The following is a 25,835-nucleotide window of genomic DNA, read 5'->3' as shown; positions in this document are numbered from 1 at the left end:
AATAAGGAAGTTGGCAGTGTTGTAACTAAAAGAAATTCTAAACAAACACCACCACAAAATAAATATATAAATGCATATAGCGGGAGAAAATACATCTTTCTATCTCCTGATCCCATTGAAAATAAGAGGGTGAGGAAACAATTTCCAGACAAAAATTGAAATAAAATGTATGTACAGATCTGTCTGATATAGACAGAGGGAACAAGGCATCTGCTAGCATCTTGGATATAAATAGAGTGGGAAAAGGTAATGGCAAGTCTCCCACTGCCTTAAAAGAAGCCAGCATTTCAGCCTTTTTTTTTTACAGCACAGTTTTAGTCTGTTGAAGATGAGGAGTGCCTCTCCTGAGTTTGAAGTGTGGACTTAGTCTGAGACAGTTTTGTCAGATTTTTAGAAACTAATGACTTATGGTCAGCTTTGAAGTCCATAGCAGTTTATCTTTAGCGACAAAATTCTGCAAGGTAGAATTATTAGCTGGCTTTAACCTATGCAATTGTTCCATCTGTCCTTCATGACTGAGTTGCCAAACCTAGCACTGCAGAAAGAGAATGTGGGGCAGATGGATTACTTCCACCTATTTCAGGGGGGAATCATGATGTGAGGCTTTTGCATGCACCTTGTCCCTGCTAGAAGAGCAGGCATAAATGAGCAGGCTTGCATTCAGTCTTTTTGAGAAGGAATGCCAAGAGCTGCCTGCTCTGTAATGGAAAGCTCCAAACTTGCTGCAGAGTTGCAGAGCTTTGCGCAACCTTTGAAGTAGCTGGTGTGTGATCACCAGCAATTATGCTTGTGTCTACAGAGCAGGTGTAGTTAAAGCCTAAAGTCCATGTTACAAAGAAGGAGAGTAAGTGGAACTTTGAAATTCTGGACTAATAGATCATGTGTATTCTCTTTCAGTTTTGACGTGTGTGTTAATAAACATTGTACTTGAGCTGGGTTACTGCAGGTGTTTTGTACACACGGGATTTATTAGGAGTTCCCCTGTCTTTGCTGTTCTTTAGTTGCTGATCGAATGAGGCTGGGAACTAAGGGCAGAAACTTGCTCCTCCTGTGTCAGGTTTAGGCATGCCAGAGTTCCAGGAGGCTGCTTTGTCCTCTGCCACCCCTTCCTTCTGTTCTATGTGTGTTTCTGTATGAGGTCTAATGGTGGGTGGATGTCTGCATTTTGAGCTATTTAATTTTTTTATTTTATTTTTTTTAATATTCTTTTAAAAAATGTGTTGGGGGGAGGGGGGGGGGGAGGGGGAAGGGGGAAAAAAAAAAAAAACAAAAAAACCCAGACATAACCAAGGTCGCAACTAAATGTGAGAATAACGAATATTGGTAGCATGCATGGTCTTTGTTCATCTGCACCATATGTAATGCTTTCTAAGTCAGCCTTAATGACATGATCACATACAACATTTTCAACAAGACCTGTGCCTTGCTTATCAAACAGATTGGATAGCATTCAATTAATGAGCAGCTTTTCAATATTTTGTATTCCACTCGTTGTTCGATGTATAGTCTTGTGCCTTCACTGCTGATTGGTATTCATTCCTCGCTGAGAAGACTTAATTACTCATTTCTTACAGAGCTTTTCTGTGGTGCTCGTCACTGTAGAAAGTGCTTCCATATCCAAGCGCTTCACAAACATTGTTTAATTTGTCCTTGCAATGGCAGATAAGATGTGCGGCTATTACTCCTGTTTTACAGTCAAGGAGTCGAGGTACAGATTAAGCCCAGACGTAACCACTGATCTGCTGTTCCAGATTTATGATATCTAGGACCACAGGGGGCAGAGGTACTTGGCATTTTATAGCACTTAATATGTCCAAAGTGCAATTCCCATTGATTTTACTTGCAGCTATGATTGCTTAAACTATTGCAAATCAGACTCTGGAACACAAGTTGGATATTCAGGAAACAAGGATGATATAATTAATGGTTTTCTTGCTTATTATTATAAAATCTATGGCAAAGAAGGAGATGCAGTCCAGTTCTCTAGGGCACCATTCAACTGTCTGAAATATCGACTTTCTCTCATCTCTCTCTCGTAATCCTTTATGCACTTTATTTTCCTTTTGGTAGCAAATGAACATGTATTCTAAGCGCAGCAGGCCTTTTAACTTGGTGGCTCATAGTCATCCTAAATCATCATTCACATTGTCCACAGGATTAGCTGGAGGTCTAGTAAGGGAGGGGGACTAAATGATGTTAATGTAAGGTATAATTTACTTAAAGATTTCTATTAATCCATTCTGGCAATTGAAATTCAGGTTTTGCAGCTTTCAGAAGTCTGGGATTTCTTACCCTTTTAGTACTGTGTCCTGAGTGAGGTTCTTATATGGTGGTCTTGTGCAAGAAGGGTCAGTGATGGTGGTTCTTTCTGGGGAAAGCTGTGTCCAGCTTAGTAGAGGCAAGTTGCTTCAGGGTTTTAGGAACTGTGCAAAACTGCTTGAAGGAAGTGATTTTGGGAAGATATGATTCAGGTCCTCTAGTACATACTGAAAGTTCCATTAGAGGGAGTTTGTTAGGGTTCCTCAAGATTAATCCTTCCTTGTCTTCTTTGTTCATACAGTTTGTATGTACAGTAGTTTGATGCGGTCAATGTATGATCTTTTCTGAATCGTTCCAGATGCTTCTCACTATAATTTTTCTTTTTAGTAGCTGTATAGGGCATCCTCTTTTTCTGTTTCAAGCTTCCTGGTATTAAGGTATCCTTAAAACTGGAGGTATTGTGTTTGTTTGATATAGAAGGTGGTCCTTAATTGCTTGATGCTGTTGGGACTATCAGAGTCTGTACTAAAGTTTATGAAATGAGCAGCATTTTGTGTGGATTAATATTTTGCAGGTTAGAGAGCATTATCAAATAATTGTCAAATCACGGAGTTTGGACAGTACCTCTGGAGACTGTGTGGTCCAAGTCTGCTGTTTAGAGCAAGTTGCTCAGCTTTGTGTCCAGTTGGGTCACATATGTCTCTCAGAATTAAGATTCCATAATCCTTCTGGAAAATTCATACACTACTTGGCCATCCTCACCATAGAAAGAGCTGTAGAAGACAGAAATTTGCACCCTTCCATTCCTTGGAAGCATTATTTGATTGCCATAATCTTTCAAACTTAATCAAGAATCACCTCTTAATGATATCAGTAAATTCTCTTGACATTTGTGTGGGCAGCCTGTGATGTCCAAATTGTTAAAATATTCCTAAGGCTGATCATAGTCCTTGCAGAGTAAGTCTGCCTTGTTCCAGACTTTCCCTCCACCGCTGCTTTTTGAAGTGAAAGAATCTGCTTTGGAATTAATTGATTCTCATCTAGAAAATGTCCTTGAATCTTAAGGTTTTTTGCTGTGCCAAATTGTTTTGCTTTTTGTTGATGGGATTTACAGGCTGAAAAAATAAGTAATCTCAACCTGGAAGAAAAGAGTGCAGGAGAGCAGTTAACTGTAATAGGAGCTCAGGCTTCTGGATGGACCAGATGGACTGATTCATGCTGCTGGTTATTAAGCACTTTCAAAAGGGAGAAAATAACCAATGGCTTTAACAAGTTTGACTGGTATTCTCAGTCTCAAGAGTAACTCGTGTCTCTTAACAGATTATCTTTTCCTGATTTTTTTTTTTAAAAAAAAAAAAAAAAAAAGTTTCGTATACAGATTTTTCTTCAATGGTGTACCAGGTGATGAGTAATAAGAGCAGAAAAGTGTAATGAGATTACTGATTTAGATGGTAGGTTTTTATGTTTATTGAAGCTATTCAATAACTCTTGCCTGCAGAAGAGTATCTAAAGTAATTGAGTACTAAATAAATGCCATAGAAAATAAACGTGGGAAGGTTATATTTTAGAAATTTATTTTACAAGTAGGATGTAGGCTGATTTTAAAGTCACAGGGGAAGAAAAAATACCAAAATGGAAATAACCTCTGCAATATGAAGGCAGATGCATTGGTTTAAAATATAGCCCGATGTCCACAAAGCAGAAAAACAGTGTAAGATTGGATTAGAAGAAAAATTAGACTTCTTTGCAACAAGAGTAGTCATTTGTGAATTTATGACTGTTTGGAGAAACAGAATATTGTGGACTCTTATAATGTAATCTTTTGTGCCTTTGAGGAAAAAAAAGAAAAACAACAAACAATCAAAAAAATAGCATTAATGCACTTGAATCAGATTTCTACATTGTTTCATATGCTTGCAGTTCTTTCTGATTCTTCCTGAAGTCCATATCCATTCATTTCCAATCATTTTCAGTCAGTCTATTACCAGGCGCAAGAATTAGGGTGCAGCTTTCTCATTTGTATTTAGCTATTCATTTTACTTCATCTCAGAATTGATTTATGTTGCATTTATAGTACAGAAGAGAGCTGGACTTGGATGTTTTGTATTTAAGTATTGCAAAATCCACTCTCTTATTTCTTTACATGTAACAAATAAATAATGCAACTCGTGTATTGGGATGGAAAGCTGTGCTGGAAGTAGACATATGGCAAACAGCTCTTGCAACGTCAGAACAGCACTGCTTATTACAGAGCAGGGTGATGGATGATATTAAAAACGATAATGTTGCTGTATGATATGGTGTGGAGGAACAGAGCTGTAACTTCTAACTGGAACAATTTAAACAGCAGTTTGAAGGTTTACAAACGTTTTGTATGCTCTGCTAAGTGCTCAGCTAAGCTTTTTCTTCAGTGAGCTGGGACAACCATTGTAATTTAAAGCTAATGACTATCAGGAAGAATTGCAATGGTCCTGTCCTTTCAAAACTCAGGCTTTTATGAAAGTTTTCTATAAACATGCTAGGAACTTAACTATATATTATTCCATTTCAAAAAGGGGATTTTTTGTCTACGGTATTTAGCTGTAGATGAGTATTATTATATGCATTTTCACAGACTTGTGCTCTAATTTTTTTTTTTCCCCTACAAGTAATTATATATTTGGTGCTAAGCATTCAATTATTTATTCATCCATTTTACCACGTGGACTTAGAAAATGGACTTACGTTAGCCTATACACCATATCATGCATGCAAATTCCATCCTTAACAATACTGCTTGAAATTATGTGATAAGTGCTAATTTTCTCTGATACAACAGAATGATAATGATATGAATAAGTGCTTCTTATGTTGTGTGCATTAGCATACTAAACTATTTATCAAATTTTAAAAACATACTACCCTATTTAAAGATGTATATATATTTTTATTACAGATTTTCAAGTAACAGTAAGGCATGATCCCTGCAATGATGGTATTATATTCCTGAATGAACTATCCATCACACTGCAGATTGATTTGTACACACTGTCAGGTAGCTGAATTCCAGATATTCAAGTGTTTTATAGAGCCTTAGGAACTAGGAGTGATATTTAATATTCTCATACTTCTGCAGTGTCATCACGCAGGTACTCTGTGCTGAATAGAGGGCAGCAGGCAGTCTGTCAAATATGATAGATATGTGTGGCACATAAAATTATGAGAATATTTTCATGCAGCGGCATTGCATACAGCTTTATAATATAAACTAGGATGTTGAAGATAGTGATCACTTTGAGCTGCATCTCTCCTTCTTGCACTTCTGCTTTGTACAAAGAAAATTTAAAAATAAAAAAAAAAAAATCCACTCCCATGGAAGAACTCTAGAAAGAATGCCCACCAATTATTCCATGTTAATTATTCATACACAGCTGTAAGATGAAATATGGCAAGGAGATCTTTGACTGTGTAATAACAAAAGATCATTCATGGAAAGGGTAAGAAAAGGTGAAGGACATGAAAACACAGGCAAAACGTGTGTACTAGTATATGCTCAAATAGTTTTGTGATAAGGCAGAATAGGGTTTTTTTAACAGTTTTTGGGGATGTTTACTTCAGCATCCTCTTTTCCATGGAGTTAGAAAATGCTGCAGAAGTGGAGAACCAAAGGATATAATCATGTGTCTGACTTTCATTTCAGCTCTTTCTGTTGCTGTTCTCTTGCTTACTTTATTTTTAATTGCCAATCTACTAAGAATTGGTGGTAATATTTTCTACTGTCACTGGTCTTTCCATACTTGAAGTCTTTGGTAAAATATTAATTGTGCAAGAACAGCAAGCCACCAAGAAAGCAAATGCTATGTGTGTTTGTACAAGGGAAAGTACCTTCTTAGATTCAGAAGACAGAGCTGAAGTACTGTAGTGGTCTTAAATCCATAATCTAAAATCAATACATATATGAATTCCGAGGATGCATCACTTCAAATGAAGGTTGTTTGTCAACTGAAGAAGTGAGGGGTATACTTAATATTGAACTATTTCCGCCCATATGTGGGACAAATTAAGATATCAGCTAAAGCCAAGGAAAGGAGATTGGCCTCTGTAATCCAGAAAGGGTGCAGAGAACAGGTGGCAGGAAAATGTTTCTCCCATCTCCTGTGTTTCTCCTAAAGATGGAGGTGACTTCTTAAAGTGAGAATTGATAAGGCCAATAAAGGAAGATTAAGTTTAAAGTGAGTGGAGAATTCTTGTTCAGAAAAGCTGCTCGTGTTCAAACCCATCACAGAAGGTGCTGACATTGTGTGTGTTTTGCTTGTGTTTTTCTCCTGTGCTTTTTACCATTTTCTCTGCACGTTTCCTCAGCTTTCTGGCTTGAAGGGTCTAGTAGGAGAAAGGTTTACAAATAGCAAACCCATCTGAGAATGTGAGGAATATGTGTGATAAGCCAGGCACTGCCAAAATTCAGTCTGAGGGACATAGGGAGCCATGTGGCTGGATCTAAAAAGGGGTAAAAATAGCAAACCCGTCTCCAAAAGAGGGCAGTCAAAAAGAATTTGGGGGACAGTGTCATCTGCAGCAGTGAACAGCTATTTTGTGGCATTTTTTAGTAGACTGCTCATAAACTTGGTGATGACTGAAGTCAATCTGTTGCTTCCCTTTCTTTAAGATATGAACCTTTTTTCTCTTAATATATGTGCTGCAGATACTGTGTTTATTCGCTGTTTTGTCAGATTTATTTATTTATCATTTTTTTTCTCTTTCTTTTTTTTTTCTTTTTTTCTTTTTCTTTCTTTTTTTTTTAAATGGCATGTAAGCAATACCGTACCTTCTGTTTGCTGGGAACCCTTGGCCCTCGAAAGAACTATGGCTTCTCTGTGCTTAATTAGCTGGGTTAATTTCATTTTTCACAACTAAAACTAATGGCCATCTACAAGTGCCAGAAGCCTGCTGCTGTGGTTTTCTCGTCATGCCTGACTGTATTTGTAAGCAGTGTGTTAAACACAGCTCTCTCTGTCATGCTGTATGGCTCAGTTGTAGAGGTGAACTGACCACTTCCTACTAACAAGGAGAGGCAGAGGTCGGGAATTCCAGGTCAAGCAGTGAGAACCTATCTTGTAGCTTGTCTGAAACCTACCACTTGTTCAGAAACACGTCTGTCTGCCCCCAGTTCTTGGGCAGCAGCATATGTCCTTTCTACCTCAGATCATGAATGCTTATCTTAACGTTCATCTGTGTAGATCAGTCTGTGTCACAGGTGTACCCAGTTGAAACAGCCAAAACCACCGAGCCAGTTAGCTAATTAAGTCAATATAATTGTATGTGTGGGAGGGCATTGTTGGGTTTAGCACAGTCTGTTTTAGGAGTGTGTAGTTACAGACATAAGGGAGCTGTGATGTATGGCTGCCTTACTGGAGCACCCCAGACAAAACATTTTTGTAATGATTTAGGAGTGCCTGTCCTATCCAGGCATTGTAAGCTCCGCATGAGGAAATCATGCTCGCAGCCAGCATGGTGGCCTGGCTGGCCACTGGGCACCTGTGCCAAGGTAGGCAGAAGCTGCCCTTGGTAGAAGCAGGGCAGGCATTTCTGGGTTTTCTCTTTAACTGTGTAGAGGGAGAGATGCTCTTGACTTTCTGCCCCCAAGTAATTTTCTTCTCCCCTGCTTCTCTTTGTCTGGTTACCAGCCATCTGTGTTTCCCTCCCCTTTGGTTTCTGGCCAGCACATGCCTCTGTACCTTTCCCCCTGTCCCTTTAAACTAGTCTGTCAGACTCTCCTGGCTATTCTCTGCTGTCCCACTGCCTACACCTACACTTTTTGAGGATCCTCTCTCCTTCTAAGCCTGCTAACTCCCCCAGCTCCTGTCCTCATTCCTCTTCAAGCTCCTGGTGACTCTCTTTACTTTTCCAACCTGTACCTTGTTACCCTTCCCTCTGAGCTCTTCTCCATGTACCAGGAGCATGATAGAGGTTTTCTGTGCAGAGTCCCCATGCCAAGACATTGCTTAGTAGAGAGAACTGGAGCACAAGCTCCGCTCAGACCTTCTGCCCTGATCGTGCTCTTTGCAGAAGGAAACTTTGGAGGTTGGCAGACGGCCTTCACCAGAACCTTTGAGAATCATATCACGTACAAACTGCAACTTTTCAGTGCTTTATACTGTGATCCGTTTTAATTTTAAGTGATAATGTATGAGATGGCAAAAGGCACATCTGTGGTATCAGAGCAGTGATGCTTCAAAGGGCCTGTCTCAAAGTGTGAAGGCTCTTGAGCTTCTTAAATATGTCTTTGACAAATGTAACACTGGGGAAAAACCAACATGTTTCTCCCTACCCTTATTCACGAACTTAGTTTGCACTAAGCTTAGTACTTCTAGTTGATACTTTCTTACACTCACAAAATAAAATTCAGCCTGAGGCAGACATCCAGCATTGGAAATTTCTGCCCTAACTGTTACTGTGTGGTAAAGTTATAAGCAATAGAAAATGAGGTCTTAAAATGAGAAGTGTCAGGCAACCTTAACTATATGTAGTCCTACAAGACCCACTGATGATAATCTGTTTTTTGACAGATTTCATCCAATTTGCAGATTCATTTTGACATACACTATACAAAGAAAAAGGAGGGGGAAAAAAAGTCCCTGGAGTAGGGCTCATAGATACCACCTTACAAGTAGTGAAAGCAATGTTCAACCATGCAGTCATTTTACCTTCTGCCAAACCTTTAAAACTGTACTGCAGAAAGTCCATAAAAATAGTAATATAAAATCAAGGCACTGAGGCTGAGAGCTGTTGACTTACTGCCAGTTCTTATCTCATTCTCATAAATCTAAATGTAGGTTCCAGGTAAATGTTGAATTACAAAAATATTGCAGAAATTGTAACAAAGCTTGCATAAACAAAAACCTCGGATAGCGTTCCATTTGGATTTTCATATCTAACAATTTTAGTAACAAATGTAGATTTCCCAGTAAACACTGTAGACTTCTGTCTTATTCCATTTTCCCTCTTACACAGTTCTTCTCCCAGCTATGAGGTAAAATCTGTCTGGAGTATTTGTCCAGAATGGAACTCTAAAATTTAATTGTTTGAAGTGCCAACAAGAAATGATGTTAAGCACAATCAGAGTGAAGAGGACTGGGTTTCGGATAGTGCGTGGTTACCCCTTGAGATCCCACTTGTGGGAGGTCGAGCCTGTAAAAGGCAGGGGCTGGGGAATCCTGTGTGCCCAGGCATTCCTGTTGGCCTGGCGCGTTGTCTGGGGATTAGATAGCAAGCTGCATCCAATAGGGATTGTTTTCAGGCTTCCTGCAGCTTGGGCTTGGGGTGTTTCTGTTGAGATTGCATGCAAAACCTGTGTGGATGGTAATCACCCGTTCCCTTGATCAGCCTCTGACAGAGTCTACATGACTTTTAAAGCGTCTTTCAGTAGAGCCCTGCTGACAGCTCTACAGTTACATAAAATGTTGCCTTTCTAAAAATCACTTCCCAGCAGTGTCAGTGTGTGAAGAGCTAGGAGAATCCAGTTTCTTCCCTGCTGGGATATCGTTCTTCATTTTCCAGAACAGTTCCAACTCATTTACATGGTGTGAGGAAAAAGGATTTGTTTACTTGTTATGTCCATTACCTCGACCCTTGATAGGATGACTTGATGCTACCTGCACATTTGAGACAAAAGCTGTTGAGACATAACTGAATAACTGTTCATTTTGCAAAGTCCTGTTGTTTCTTAGAAAAATAAACTTTGTGCATGTGCATAAGTCTTTCCATTTATTAGTAGTGAAACATAAAATCACAAATAATACAGCCTCCTTCTTTTATGGTAGTTGCTAGGCATAATTCATTCTTGGGAGGATTTCAGTGGTATGTAACCTCTTTTTTTTTTTCTTTTTTTTTTTTCCCTTTTCCTTTGCTTAATCTCCTTCTCTACATCAGGTCAAAATCTTCATGTGTTCTTTATTCTTAAACTAGGCACATGCTTAAGTGCCCAAGGCGTAGTGTTTAAGGCATGTGACTGAAGACTTGAACTAGGATGTTATCATTTCCCGTCTTTAATTATCAAAAAAGTTACAGATGGGTAAAGGACTACTTTACATTTTCTTGGTAAATCACTCCCTCCAGCTTCTAATCATTCCTGTTCCACTTCTCTGGACTTCCTCCAGTTTGTTTATATCTTCCAGTAATGAAGTGCCTGAACTGCATACAATATATTCCAGGTGTGGCTGCTGGAGAAATGCATAAAGACAGCTCTGCTGTGCCAACCTACCCTGTTTTGTAATGCTCCTACAGAAGAAACCAGAGGTGTTACTGGTGTTTAGATCTCCTCTGCTGCATTATTTCTTACATCTAAATTGTCCTGTTATCTAGATGTCTCTTGACATCTCTGCTTTCCAAATTTTGCTTTATTGTTTACTGTTTATTTTGAATTACTCCCTGGGTACATGCAGCAGCATTTTTCTAACTGCAATTTTATTACTTGTTTCCTGTCTTTGCTTCTAACTTCTCTGTATCCTTCTGTACTATTTCTCTATCCACGCTTACATTGATAATTCCTCCTTCTTTCATCCTACTTCCAATGAAGAGATCAAAATAAGCAGCAGTCCCTCTGATACTCCACAGAATATCTTCTCAGCATGATAAACTATTAGCATTTGGTGATGTCTTATCCTCAGGAGGAATTGGCTGTAGAAATTTTTAATGGCAGAGCTGATATAGAGTCTTCTCATCAAGTAGATCTTGCCAAGTAATAACAATTAACGGGATTTTCAATTTCTTGCTTAATATATAAACTACTTTTTTTTTCCAGGTGAGGAATTAGAGTTTAGTGGATGAGAAATGTAGGGAATAAAATGAACAAAGCATTGTTCATTGGTGAATAAATAAAATACATTTTTTGCATGACTGCATCGCCAACAGTATTTCCATATCTGTGTATATCACTCTCTAAAGTAAGCATTCCTGGTCTGCTGGCTGGCTGAACATCTTCAGCGACTGTTACCTTGGATGTTACAGGGGGTGCCAGTGTTCCTAGGAGCAGAAAGAGGATGCTGTGCCCAGAGGGAGCTGCCAACCAGCACTGTTTTTTTCTGCAGAGAAATAGCAGATTTTTTTACACGTGTGGCCTAATCTCCCTTTTTTCTTTGTGCAGACAATTACACTTAAGCACTGTCATTTCTGCAGAGCCGTAAGTTCTGTTTTTTACAGTTACAAAAGACTTTGTATTCTTGGGATAATTTCAGCTCTTTATTACTAAAAACTCTTGACATAGGAGAAGGTGTGGACCTTCAGGCAGTCTAAGAAAGTCATGGGGCTGATGGTGCACCTGTTTCAGTGGCTGGAGAACCACAGTGGAGGTATCAGCTAGTTATGTACCCTCCTAAACATCGCCAACATGCTCCCCGTTCCAGGAGCGCTTTCCTGTGTCTTCCTTGAACTCATGCTTCCCATGCTTCTAAGACATTGCAAGTTTTATTCCCTTAGAATAAATAGATGCTGTCTGGAAAAATGGATTTACTCTGGTAACATTTGCTCTGCTGAAGAGAATTCTTCTGTACCAACTTCTCCAGACTTAGGAGGGTAGTCATGGCAGGATTAAAGTTATCTCAAGTTATCCTTTTTTTAGCATCTATTCTGTTTCAGAAAATAGTACACTTCAGTACTTGATCTCTTATTAGAACTGCTTTAACTCAGGTCTTCTGGTAGCCAAAAGCCAGTTTTCCTCTTGGTAAACCCCAATACCCAGCAATGACCAATCTCTCAACATAATTACTTAATTATTTCTGTATGTGAGTTTCAACTGTGCTGCTTCTTTTGAAATTTTGAAATGCTGCTTTGTAGTGAAAATAAGCAGGACTGGATTAATACACTGTATGAAGCATGGTGCCACACTTCATTATAATCCACTTATCAAAGTGGAAAAACTTTTAGTATATAAAGTGCATCCGCTTTTAATTTTCATTTTCATCTTTGTGCGTTTTCAGACACAAGCCTACCTTCCCAGGGAGATTGCCTGCACTGTTTCCTGTCAGTTCCAAAGTTACTTCTGAAGATAGCAAAATGGAGCTAGGAAACTCAGGGTGTGTTAGAAAACCTGAAGGTCTGGACTGTGCTCTTGCAATTAGAAATTGGGCTGGACTGTATTACACTGAAATCTCATGCTGAGTAGAAAGTAGATCAGATTTTTTATGATGGTGACCTTTTCAAAACTTCCAATTTTATTTTTTTTTAAATTCAAATTTTATCACCTTTACTTTTAATGCATGCTCTAGACAAGTGAAGTTTTACCTTCAGTTATTATCTTTCTTCAAAGATTCAGCAACTGCTTTTGATGCCAGTAGTGAAACCTACCACTTCCTGCATGTAAAAATACATTGTCGGCCAAGTGAAACTGAGATAAGCCTGCACAAAGGTTTGTACCAAGTGACCACCACCCTAAATCATCCATTTGCTCTGTTGACCTCACTTACAGACTTGATAATATGGTTATTACCAAAAGGAGATTTGATTTTGGCAAAATCAAACTTTTATCTCATTGTAATAAGAAAATTGCTGTATTTCATTAAGGTTAACCCAAAGGATTTTCATGCCATTCATACTCTTCTTGTAAGCAATGACGTTTTGGTTCACGTGGGTTTTTATTAAATAGCTGCTTGCAAGAAACTAAAATTAATTCAATCTGCTTAGTACTCCCAGAATTTTAATTATGGAAATTGAATTAGAACTGTAGAAATCTGTGTTCAGACATGTTCTGTGTGAGGTTAAACATGAATATGCTGAGGAGTTTTTTATTTTATTTTTCTAAAATATGAATGCAAAGAATAAGAGTATATACCATGAAGGAGCAGCTCCCCTAATTCAGGGGTGAGTTCTTAGATATACATTAAATCGTAATTGGTCTTTGATTTTTACTCAGCAAAACAAATTTCACGACAGTAATTATGTCAATTAGACAGAATGATCTTTGAAAGTAGAGTGAAATAATTCAGTTTATACCTTGGTGATGCTATAATTATGCCCTGGGATGACTTTTTTTCTGGTTGCTCTAGGTCTCTTTTGTCAGTTTAATTTTCAGTGATCACTTTCCTTTAGGCTGAAATGATCTACTTGTTTTTAGCTAAATGTCCATTTTCTTATAGTGCAGGAAAGGCATAATCCCATGCAAGAAGGTATGCAATTTGTCCAGAAAATTTGGGATGCTTTAATAGGTGACTTTTTTTCATTAACACCCAGTGATGACTTCATAGGCATTGAAAATGACATAGCATGAGAACTGAGTTATTTATCCATGGTGTTAGCTGTTTATGTCCTGGGATGATTCCTGAGTGAAATGTCTCTGGTTGCCTTGGCTGAGAGGCTCAGATCCAGCATGCCTGGCTGAATCGGGCCGAGAACGTCACTATCTAGATGAAGGCAGCTGTGCTGAAGTTTGGGATAACTGCAAAGCAAAGCTTTGTCTGTGTTTGCTGATAAATTATTCTCGCTCAGCCTCTTGCGTTGGGATGAATAATCAGAGGGTGAAGCAGAAGTTTCCAGGGGCATGGGAGGATTGCCATGCTCCATTCAGAAGCTGCTTTTCAGGAGTTGTGAATGATGACTGTAGACAAGGCTGCCCGGCAAGCTTGACCTAAATTCAGGGGAAAGAGGCCTTGGACTTGTGGCTGTCCAGTACAGTAGCGTGGAAATCCTGCACTGTTTTCAGGAGGGGCTTGCGGAGACCTAGTCATGCCTGCTAAGATTAAAATAAATATTGTGATCAGTGTAGTATCCTTTCTCCTACTTCATTTTAGGTTATTACAGTATTTTAACATCCAGTGTGTTGAGAAATCTCATTAAAATCACGAGATCTTCTGATTCTCCCTCATCTTCTTCCTTCAGATGGTTTTTTTTTTTCAGATTTAGCTGAGGTTCCTGGTTATAATAAATGCATGCATAGGTAAATGAAGAACCTAAACAGATACACATTTTCAGAGGTGAAAAATGGAATAAGTTCACTTCAGTGAGCATCTGGTATTACTTTGGTCAACATTTCTGCATTTAGGATCTTGAGATTCTGCTCAAAGCTTCTGTTGTGATTGTATTTTTTGCATCCTTCAAAAGAAAAATTACTAGTGACCAGAATTCCAGAGGAAAATATGTCAACATATGTGCAGACCATATTTTTATATTGATGGTATTATTCCTAATAATATTCAGTTTTATGGGTTTAGCATATTTTCAATTTGAGCTGTAGTAAACTGTAAGAGAGAAATGAAAAAGGGAAGAGAAAAATATGCTTTGGAGATAATGTGTCATTCACACAGAATAAAATTTATAATCTGCTGAAAATGCTGAATGCAAGAACATACAGACTTGAAGTTCAAATTATTTGGGGGGAAAAAAACCCACAATGTTACAAATGAAATTGCTGGGCAAATCAAGAGCTGGGCAAAAGTTTCAGTGTGTGAAACAAGATACCTGTTTTTCTGTACCTTGTAAAAATACCGTGAATCTCATTAAGTGTGTCTGCCTAGTACTGCAAATTACAAAATGGAATTGACAAACCCAGTATTAACACTGTGTACGTTGATTTCCCCTTCCGTCCTGCAAGAATACGTATTCTTTCTTAGTTTGCCTGTTTCAAATAATAACTATGACCATGGCTGGATACATGCCTAAGTTTATCAGCAGGATGGCAGGGCAGGCTAAGTAGTCTGAAATAGACTCTCTCAATTTGTCAAACAAGCTTCTGCCATGTTTATGCTTAAATCACATATATTTTCAAATAAACATAATGCAAGAAGTATTTGCAGTGCTTTTGGAACATATCTTGTGCATTGAAATTTTCCAGTAAAGAGCTTTACATTTTATACTACATCAAGAATGCCTTATCAGATTTTTAGCATGGGAAAGCAGAAGCAGGAATCATGCATGCAACATGATCTCTTGTAAATCTATCATGCATACTGCTCTGCAGATAACAGAATTTATAGACTTCAAAATTAGTCTGCATTTAAAATTTAAACCAAAAAGAAAAAAAATTGGAACTTGCTGCAGAAGAAAATGCTGTAAAACATCAGATATCTCAGTTTGTCAAAATAATATCATTCAGAGCTCTAATTCTGACTCTTTGTCCTACTATGTTCAGTGTAAGCTAAAATAAAAAACAATTGAACAGAAAACTGACTTCAGAACAGAAAATAAAAAGTATTTAGCTCTCTAGCAGATTATTTTGGTGTTTGTAGATGTTTTTCGTTGGTTTTTCATCCTAACCATATTTCCAATTCAGTGTGATTTCACTGAATCTGAAATGCTTTGCAAAAATCAGATCCTTGTCCCCTGAAATGTATTTTCTCCTCTTCCTTTTCTGTAGAATTTAGTATGATTCAACATTTCTTTGACTACATGAGAATTACCACATAGTCAAGGCTAGATTTAAACTTCAAGCATACTGAACCAAAAGCTTTGTTAGCTTCTCTCCAGGCTTTGGAAGGTCCCAGCTGCCCTCCTTGACCAACTGTTTGCTTGGTGCAAGCTCTACCTCTATTGTGGAGGTGAAAGAGGGACACTGCAGCTGGAGCCTCAGGGATGGATCCAGCTCAGGTTTTCTCCAGGTTCCAGCTTGGGTTGTATCTTGTACCGGTGGTTCAGTGCTCTGGGTAATAGTACAGCTGATTCCCAAGGCACAGTCTTTGAGAAGCTTTTCAGAATTGTGCAGCATGTTTTAAGCATGATGGAAGGAAAGGCACATATCTCAAATATTAGCTATTTATTTATATTTTCTTGCTCCCTTGTCTCACTGTTCTTAATTGGTTTCATCCCTGCTGGATGGTTTCTACTGCAGAGCACAGTAGCCTCTTTTAGGCTACATCCCATGCTCCCTTGCCAAATTTCCTCTCTCCTTGATCCCTCTCATCAGTGCCCTTTTGCTCTGCTTAAAATAGTGAGTGAGAATGATTTTTATAACTTCTCATCTGCTTTGCCAGGATCACCAGACTGTACCAATTGTTTTTGTGAACCTGGTCTCAGCCCAAGGTGAAAGCAGGTTTCCAGCAGCAGGCTCTGACTGTATTGAAGTGGGTAGGTTGCTGCAATGTGCACTCTTAGATGTGTATGGTCAGAGTAGTTGTATTGCAATTTGAAAACTTTTACATATTGTATTTCCCAGGTTGTTTTATTAGCTATTCACTGATGGCTAATCCTGGGCAAAGAGATTTAAAGTAGACATTTGTACATAGTTATTAATGATAGGCAACTGTGATGCTGTAAAAAAGCTAGAGAGGACACAGCAGTCCCTGCTCTGATTTCAGAAAGAAAGGGAATTGGCTTTAAATGCACAGGCACCGCTGGTAAAGGCACTGGTACTTCATCTCTGCTTTCAAACTTCAGTTTTTGGGAGGAAATGTGGTAATTCATGCACAGAGTATTTGATCATAATGCGATCCCCATCTAAGAACAACCCGCAGCTCTTTCTTTGGGATACCTGGGAAGAATTACTAGCATTCATTTCTATTGGTAGCGTGTATGATGTGTTAATGAGAAATAATAGTTGAACACAAGGTTTAAAGCTTGTGGAAAATTCAGAAAAATACTCTGTTGTGGAAGTTCATAGGCTGTCCTCACTATTAGAGCACCACACAAGCGGTGTGCCTGTGCTATTAAGTGCCCTAGCAGTGCTCTGTAGAGCCTGCAGAGAACAATGCTGTTGAGACTGTGCTTTTATCCACATCCCAGCTAGTGTTAGAGTGCTTTGTTTGGGTGTACAGAATGAGCTGTAACCTCAGACAGAGGTGTAAAAGTGCCTAGTGAGATAACTAGTTATTGGCTAAGTGGAGGAACCAATGCATTTGCAAGGAAATGAGAGGAAAAAAAAAGAAAAAGAAAAAAAAAGAAAACAACAACAACCAGAAGAAAAAGATGTAGAGCAGGAGAGGGGCAGAGTCCTGTAAAGTTTATTGAAGGAAAGAAAAATGTGAAAGGAGGAGGTAGAAAAAACGGAGACTTAAAGTATAACAGTCTTAGATGAGTTGATCCATTAATGTAAAAGACAAAAGAAATCAAAAGGTACCTTGGGATATGAAACTAGCTAGAAGTGATCAAGGATGAGAAGCAAGCCAGAAGTACCCTAAAAGTGAGGAGTATTTTTCCAATCATCAAAACAGATTGTAATTAAGTCTTTAATGGAGGGAAGCCTTATGAATTCTTGCTTTGGAGAAGGATTTGGGCTATACATTTACAATAGGTGCTCTCTGTAATAATTATAATACTAGATGAATATTGTCTTGACTGCTTGGCAGATGGGACCTTTACCTGCAGCTGGAAATCCCATGGTCTGGTACTGGTAGGGCCAGGTGAGTAGGGTTGTATAGTGGCAGAAGAGATGGATGTAGAAGTGGGACTGCATTTTTCAAACCCTTAGATTGATTACCTGAAATACAAATTGAGTGTTTGCTGTATAAAACGAATGGGTAATATTCATATCTAAGTTTTGCACCTCATCTGTGGCATTTGTAAGCTGATTCCACATTACTCATAAAGCACGATGGCCCAACCTTTGTTAGTTTATGATGGTTGGTGTGGGCTGGTTAATGGGCAGTGCATCCCTGCACTGCAGACCGGCTGGCACCTGGGCAGTGCTGTGGCTGCAGTGGGGAGGGGGCTGCATCTGCTCCAGGCCTGCAGCTCGGGAGCGACAGCCCTGATCTGCTTCCCAGGTTGTTTGAACCAGTTCAAGAGCAGTAAAACAAGGTTATGTAATTGACATGTGATGCAGCCTAAAATAGTGACTGCAAACATAGGCTGCTGTTGCTGGGCAGTTGTCAACTGCTAAAAAAAAAAAAACCACCCCAAACCCTCAACTGTGTAACAAATGGACCTTTTAAATGAGAATGCAGTTCTGATTTCTGTTGACTAGAAAGTGTTTGGCTTTTCTTTCTCTCCTTTTTTCCTTTTTTCTTTTTCTTTTTTTAATTGCAAGGAATAGAGGCTCTGTGGAAACTGAGATTTTGAAGGAGATTCATCTTATCTTACTGAACGTGCTGATTTAAGAGCTTGTATGTCAGATTGTGGAAAAAAAATCCTTAGATATTACATGCAGTTTGTTTCCTGAAGGTGCAGTATAACTCCTGTGAAATAGAAAATCCTTCTTTGCATGTGGGAAATGATTGTTTTAGCAGTAGTTCTATTTATAATCTAGTCTGTAAAAAGAAATTGTTTATTTGTATTAATTAGAAGAGCGTGTGAGGCTTATGGTGGCAACATCAGTTTCATAAAATACATGAGGGTCCCAGAGCTGGGTGAAAGGAGCCTGTCATGCACCTCAGAAAGCACAAAAGGGTGGCTGGGTTGAGCAGAATGTGTTGTAGGAGGCAGCCAACTTCATTAGGGCTACAGCAGCAAGCAGAAAATCCCAGCCCAGGGTTCTGTGTGCTGTGAACAACTGCGGCTGAGGTGAGAGGCATCTCTTCTTCCTGCTGTTTTTCCTTGTGTTTCCTGAAGTAGGGGAGAACTGCAGCCCCTGGCAGTGGTTGCAGTGGCCATTTTGTGCCATTGGGAGGCTGGTGGAGGTGAGGGACAGAACTGAGCAAGAAATAGGTCCCCTGGTTCTATAAATGCTGTGGTGTACAGCCATAAAGCCCAGATTTTTTTTGTCCTCCCCTCCCTCCTGCTAAGGAGGCCAGGTAGCAACATCCCTGCACCTACCCAGTAGGTGATGGTCAGCACTCTCATCCATGGGACTTTGATGTGCAGCACTATTGTCATGGAGATGCACTTCCCATGTGTGGAATGTGGGGAGAGGCAGCGCCTGCTGCTCACCCAGGGGCTCTGAAGGGGTCAGAACACTGTCCTGCAGCTCCAGCCAGTGGAGCTGCAGATGAATGCTTGCCCCTCCAGCATCTGAGGAGGCTCGGCTGGGCTGAGGTCTGTAGGAGCAGGCAGCTCCGCCCACAGTTTGATGAGTTAACGTATTAATTCTCTTTTTGCAGAGTGAAGGAAAGTTTGTGAATTTCACATGCATTTTGATATGCTCCAGTGAGATGCTATTTTAAAAGCTGAGGGTTTTTGTTTTTTTTTTTAAAGCTTGTTCTGCTTTATTTGCTCCTTAGCTGCAGCTCTTGTTTCCTCACTTTCCTCTCCTTTTGCGAGGCTTTCTCAATCATGTCTTTGTTTTGGGCCCCAGAGCTCACTGCTGTCTCAGACGCTGTGCCGGTGAGACTCGTGGACTTTCCTGTCACCTTGCCCAAGGGGATGCTGCATGGCTGCCTGGCCCCATCCAGGGACAGGGAGTGCCGGCTCCACATGTAGAGGCACACAGTGGGGCTGCAGGAAAGCGCTGGGTGTCAGAGCAGAGCACAAGCATGAGTCAACAGCACCAGGCAATTGCCAGAAGACAGATGGGGTGCAGGATTGTGTTAGCAGAGTGCTGTCTGCAAGGTGCGGGAAGTAACCATTTCATTGTGCTTAGCAGTGGTGGAACTCAGCAAGAAAAATGCGTCCGGTTTTGGGTGCTGCGTGTATGAAAGAAAGCAGGGAAGAATAAGAGAAATGGTGACAGATTTGGGAAACATGACCTGTGAGGGAAGATTGAGAGAACTGAATTTGTTTAGTCTAGCAAAGAGATGTGGAACATACATTTTTCGATAAGCATGAGATTGTTGTAAAGAAGGTGGCAGACTATTACGCCGTGTATCTTGTGGGGAGTGCTAAAATCTCTTTCTGTTGCAAAATATTCCTCTTCATGTAAAACGCGAAGGGAAAAAAATTACAGCCTAAAGGCTAGCCAGGCATTGTTCTGATAAGTGTTGTGTAGGGAAGCTGCAGAAAACCTTTCCTCAGAAGGTTTGTTGGCAAATTTAGAGGGGTGGAAAAAAAATATCTGCCTGAACTATGAAACTAGCCTTATCTTGCTTCCATGAATGGCCTTGAATTAAACAGGCTTTGGATCCCCTTCCAGCACTGTTTTCTTTCATCTTTCTTTCCTTCTATTTTCTTTCTTTCTTTCTTTTTTTTTTTCTTTTTTTCTTTTTTTTTTTTTTTTAAACAGTGTTTGACACTTGATCATAGCAGTTGCTACTTCAGCAAGTGAGCTCCTGACTTAGATTTGACAAAGAAATTTTTAAAATAAAATCAAATAGAGAGATGTGGAATATTTCCTAAAGTTCTATAATTTTCTGCTTTTGCCTTAGGCAGTAGCAGAAATACTGCTGGCAAGGTTTATCTAGACTCCATTCCTACTGCTAACTTGAGCACCTTGAAGTATCATGAAGAGCACAGTTCTGCTCAGTCCATGGACACAGGCATGGCTGAGCGCGTCGAGTTCTGGGGCTGGTCGAGCAGTTATTGTGCTGGAGTTCTGGAATGGGGAATGGCACGACTGATGCTGCAGGTTTCTGCTGCAACCTTATTTGGGCAGTAATTCATTGGCCAGATAAGAAATGCTTCTTTTCCTTCCCACTTTTCCTGCTGAACTTTGCTTGTTCAAGAAAATAAGATTTTATGAGTGCATCCATCTTGTTTTACTTCGTAATCTTATGAAATTAGAGAATTAAAGAGTCTTTAACTGCTTTTCAGTTCTCTCCTTTTTAAGTATTTTTGTGCATACTTTAGTGGGTGTCATTCTGTGATGCACGAAAAGTGCAAACTCAAATATTCTTTTAGTTCAGCCACTGTTATGACAGAGTTTTATAGCCTCTTAGTATCTAGCACTGTAGTATGTATTAATAATTTATTTTGAGCAGAAAACTTTCCTGGCATCCTTTGTTACTCTGTATTATAGATGGAACAGGAATTACCTTGTATAAATGTACTTAATAAGGGTATATGTATAAAAATTACTTTCATCATAATGCATTAGCATATGTGAGATGAGTATCTGGTATCCACTCTGTCACTTTCCAACCCACTTGCAGGTGATTAAACTGGATAAAAAGAATAACTGGGTTAAGTTAAGCACAGATATGCTTCTTGAAAAGGTTAGAGGTCTAGCTACTGCAAGCCTCCTTGCAAGGTGATCTCCATCACCTCATAGAGATCTGAAGAGCCCCAGAGGTGCTGAGGGAGTCACATCAGTCTCAGGTGTATAAGCTTTTGGGTTGTTTTTGAAGTTTAGGTGCGTGAGTTGAGGATCATGCTATACAAACCAAAGAAGTCTGATTCATTATGAGAACCTTTGCATTACTAACTTATTTTACAAAATCAGTTTTCTTTCAGATGTGTCACTTGTCTCATAAGAGATGATACAGCAGATTTGTAACTGAACATTCTTTAGTATTTGATAGCTACGCTATATATAGAAAGACTACCCAAGTGCTAATTTCTTCTGTTGCTTAAGAGTTTTCAAGTTGTTTTAATTAATGTAGGTTTTAAGATGGCCATGGTTATTTGATTCTATTTATTTTTTTAAAGAAACAAAAACTTGACAATCTCTTTGATTTACAGAAGGCATTTTCTAAATGGAAATGTAAATTTCTTGCTTACTAGAAGAACCGCTTACAGATTTTGTGCCATATGTCAGTATTTGGAGATGTGCAATTGAAAAAATGAGGAACCTTTGCTAAGTTACGCTTTCCGAAACTATTTGATAAGCTATAAAGTAATAATTTCAAGCTACCCAAAACATTTGAGGGGTGACTTATGGAAGTAATCTGCTGTAGTAGGAGGATTTCTTATGGAGTCACTGTGTGACAGTGATTGAATAAAAAAAAAGTTTCTACAGTATTTACAAATGCGGCCCAAGTAATTATCCTGGAGTATATAAATGTTAACTTCTTTCTATTAAGGTCATTAGCTTCTGAAAGTTGTACTGAAAAATATTGACTTAACAGGTATACGGTTTCATAGAACAAACTGCCTTCAGGGAAATTCTGCAATGGGGTTCATTTCACAGCATTAAAGCTGACTTGTCGTATTAATAGCCTGCACCCGCCTGTGAAAGACTAAAAATGGTATTGCAGTACTCTGTGATGTACAAAGGACATTGTATGAGCATTGAACAATCGCGCTTGGATTCATTGCAGAAAATACCAATTCTTCCCTTCTCTTCACAAAAACAGCATAAAAATCCAGATTCCAATGTTTGTAAAGGTGTATAAACCATCTTCAGTCAGTACGTCATTATTTTAAACACTGCTGTTTTCCACTTCAGTTTCACATTCATGCTGCAGCTTCTTTAGATGTGTTCAGTACAGAGCAAAAATGCAAATAGGAATTAAGTACATATGCAAAAAATGAATCTGGTTTTTGTGCAGATCACTCCATACAATTAGCATTATGTTTTCTTTCTATGATTAGCTGAGAATTTCATCTTTTTATTGATTTTAGAAGGTCTCATTAAAGATCAGTTCATGGATGTTGAAGCTGTCACAGTGTTATTGTTCATCTTGAACTTGTCTGGCACAACTATGAACTTCACAAATTCTGTTGCCCAAATTTTATTCTTACTCAGTAGGGTCATAGTGCTAGGTAAAATCCCTCAATAGAAATTGCGATTTGCCACTCTGCTTAGTGGTTAGACCTCTATAGCATTAACTAGATGGTAGCAGTAACATGCTGCTTACTCAAATAGGATCAAACCAATCATGTGACATGCGCAGTGAAGAGATGCAAGAAACAGCATAAACTTCAGTTCTGTGTCTGAAAAGATAAGGTTGGCTGAGGGTGAAAGAAAGTCAGATGTGGAGATACAAAATTACTTACTTGAAGTTTTAAGGCAAACTCCTGAAAGAACCCAAAATAGAAGCCAGGTCTCCTGTGTCTCATGAGTATTCTCTTTGTCTTTCCCTGAGGAGACATTTATGCATTGTGCAAGATATCTTGGCAGAATATCTTAGACCTCTTGTTCTGCTGCAGCTATGTCATGTTCTTGAGCCTGTACTTTTGCTCCCATTGCACTCTCCAGTGGCCTAAGCATCAAATCACGGCTCCACTTCTGGGCCTCGTCAGGAGTTTCCTCCCTTCCCAGCCTTCATCACTTGCATCAGTTTTTGGTGTCAACATTAATATTGTTTGCCCAATTCTTGGTTTTCTTTGCGTCTCATCTTTTTCATTGGTAGCCAGGAGTCTCTCTGCTTAGCTGCCAGTTGGTGTTATTGCAGTTGCAGTCCTATTTTTTTTTTTTTTCCTTTTGTTTCTGACATCTTTGTTACCAACTTGCACTTAGTTTACAGAGTAATGAGTTTCTTGCTTTCTTCTTAAATGCCTCTTCTTGAATCTTCAAGTTGTTAAATGCCAACCTGTTTTCCTTCTTGTCCATTTATTTCCAGTCTTGTAAATGTTGTGTGTTATGTGCCTGCTGTCACTTTATGAGTGCTTCTGTTGGGCTTTACAAAGCTGAAGTCACATGTTGTGATTTAAACTTGCTTTAAGCTTGTTTTAAACCTTCATAGAATTCTGCTCTATAAAAGGTATTAAATCAGAAATCAACTACTCATTGAGCTGGTTAATGAAAATTGAATATGTTTGGAAACTTTACCTCTACTTTTAATTCCTGCTTTTTTTAGGGGGGGGAGGGGGGGGGAAAGCAAGTGAATTCCTGCTTTCCTAAATTAAAGAGAAGCTCCTACTAAAGCTCATGGCAAATTACCATGGTTATTGGGAAGGCTAAAGAATAGGATTGGGAATTTTTGCATTAATAAGAACCCAAAATGACTGCAAAATGAGAGGAAAAGAAATTGGAATTATTTAAATACATAGTCTAATAATGCATTTTGGTTTTGGTTCATTCAGGACAGCATAATTATCTGTGTGCGGGAAGGAACGACTGCATAATTGATAAGATTCGGAGGAAGAACTGCCCAGCCTGTCGGTTACAGAAATGTCTGCAAGCTGGAATGAATCTAGGAGGTAAGTAGAATATTAATAGTGGTCTCTTAATTTGATTAGGCAAAAATATTGGAAATGTGCAGCCTTTTTATAGTTTTGGCAGCTGCACAATCTCAAAAGTTTAAGGTGGAATTATCCTGAAGAAATGCTTAATAGCTAATAAACTCTATTGTCATTCTAAATCAGCTTTTGGAGATATGTATTTTATGGCTCAGAAAAAAGAAAAGTGGGTGTTTTATGATGACAGTAATTTTCTTGGAATCTCATATAGGTAAAAGTGTTAAGGCTTCAGAGCTTGCATAATTTTTTTGGTGATAAGCATTCTGTAGAATACTGAAAAACGTTTCTATGCCATCATGAAAAGCAAATGTACACACAGTGAATTCTCTTAGCTTTTTTGTTGTTGCTTATTTAACATTTATAATGGTTATTTCTGCAACTGTATGTATATGCAATTATTTTGACGATGTTACTCTGTCATTCATATACTCATAACAAAAAGGCAAAAAGTTTTCTTAATGATTATCAAAAGTATTTTAAAAACCGTACTTTAACAAGACTTATAATAGCTTTTACATTGTTTTAATTCTTCAGTTACAACATCTACATAATTTTGGCTGTGCTTCAGTAGGTATCACGTTACGACTCATCTCCCTGAGCAAATTGTGTTATAAATCACTTCTTCCCCCCAGCTCTCAGGTTTATTATAGTGTCAGTGATTGGGGCTTTTGGTACTGCTACAAGCCCTTTTCCCTGATCTAGGGAGGGACTCTTTCCTTAGAATGTTTTCACTATTCCAGAAAATTGTAACATGGTCACATACTTCCTGCAAATTGTTTCCTCTGACACAGTTTGTTTTTTATTTACCTGGACTTCTTTTCCTGGTAGTTAAGTTCCATAGACCCATCTAGCTGCTTGTCGTTAGCAGGATGGATCTATGCAAACTCCAGGCTCATGTCTGCTGCCTGGTAACTTTTCTGTCTCTCCATCCTTTTCTGCCCTATCGCCTGGCAGAATGCTGAAGTGAATTCCTCACTTTTCTGGGAGAATGAAGTCACATTGTTTTTTTTTCCCCATTAGGACCTTTTTCATATCCTCTTGCAGTTTTGACATGCTGCATTAACCTCTATGCTTCTTGTTTCTCTTTCCCTAAAGAGAACAGGACCAAATCAGGGTGACCTGGGAGCTGACATCTCCCCTGATTTTGGTCTACTCTGTAGATTCTAGCAAGGGAAGCAGACAGTCAGCTCACTGGTATCAGCTGCTTCTTCTTCAAAGAAAGGAGCTCTTTGTCTGAAAATGTGTGTGGAGCAAGAAGCCCAGTTATCTGGATTGCTGAAATGCAGTTCATGAGCTTTTCTTTTGCTTCATCCTGCACCAGCAAACAGAGTTCCTGCAAGTGTGCCTTCCATGACAAGTGTACATGTGTGTAGTATTCTAGCAAAGTATAGGACTATCATCTTGCTTGATAGCCTTCTGTAGCAACTCCTGATTTGTCTCTAGTGTCATCTCTGACATTTGCTGATGTGCTTCAAACTGTGCTCACACAAAGTCATCTACAAAAAAAAAAAAAAAAACCAACAAAAAAAAATCAAAACAAGGTCAGGGGGAAGCTCAGCTAGGATTCCTATTTCCACTTGGCAGAGAGCTGTAATTAAAGAATGCATTGAAGTCTTCCTTTGTGTTAGATTTTGTTACTCTACCGGAATTTGTTTGCAAATCTTTGTTTAATGACCTAGAAGGCAGCACCTACCTCTGTAAGACAGTTGTAGAGGCATGCTCTGTGATTTAGCTGTTCTGATGATTTT

At 39.0% G+C, this 25,835-nt stretch overlaps 1 protein-coding gene across 4 annotated transcripts in view; it reads left to right on the top strand.

Annotated features, from left to right (window-relative positions):
- The window catches only part of NR3C2 (nuclear receptor subfamily 3 group C member 2), a 192,580-nt gene that overhangs the window by 115,877 nt on the left and 50,868 nt on the right, over nt 1-25,835 (top strand). For all 4 annotated transcript variants that reach the window (XM_085544969.1, XM_085544968.1, XM_085544970.1 and 1 more), the window contains one exon: nt 23,932-24,048. In XM_085544969.1, the coding sequence (XP_085401095.1) occupies nt 23,932-24,048 (117 nt within the window). The remainder of the gene's footprint in view (nt 1-23,931; nt 24,049-25,835) is intronic.

The sequence above is a fragment of the Coturnix japonica genome, chromosome 4, assembly GCF_054131305.1.
Source record: "Coturnix japonica strain WE chromosome 4, WE-NBRP24, whole genome shotgun sequence".
Classification (NCBI taxonomy): Eukaryota; Metazoa; Chordata; class Aves; order Galliformes; family Phasianidae; genus Coturnix; species Coturnix japonica.
This window is presented reverse-complemented; position numbering and strand designations above follow the sequence as displayed.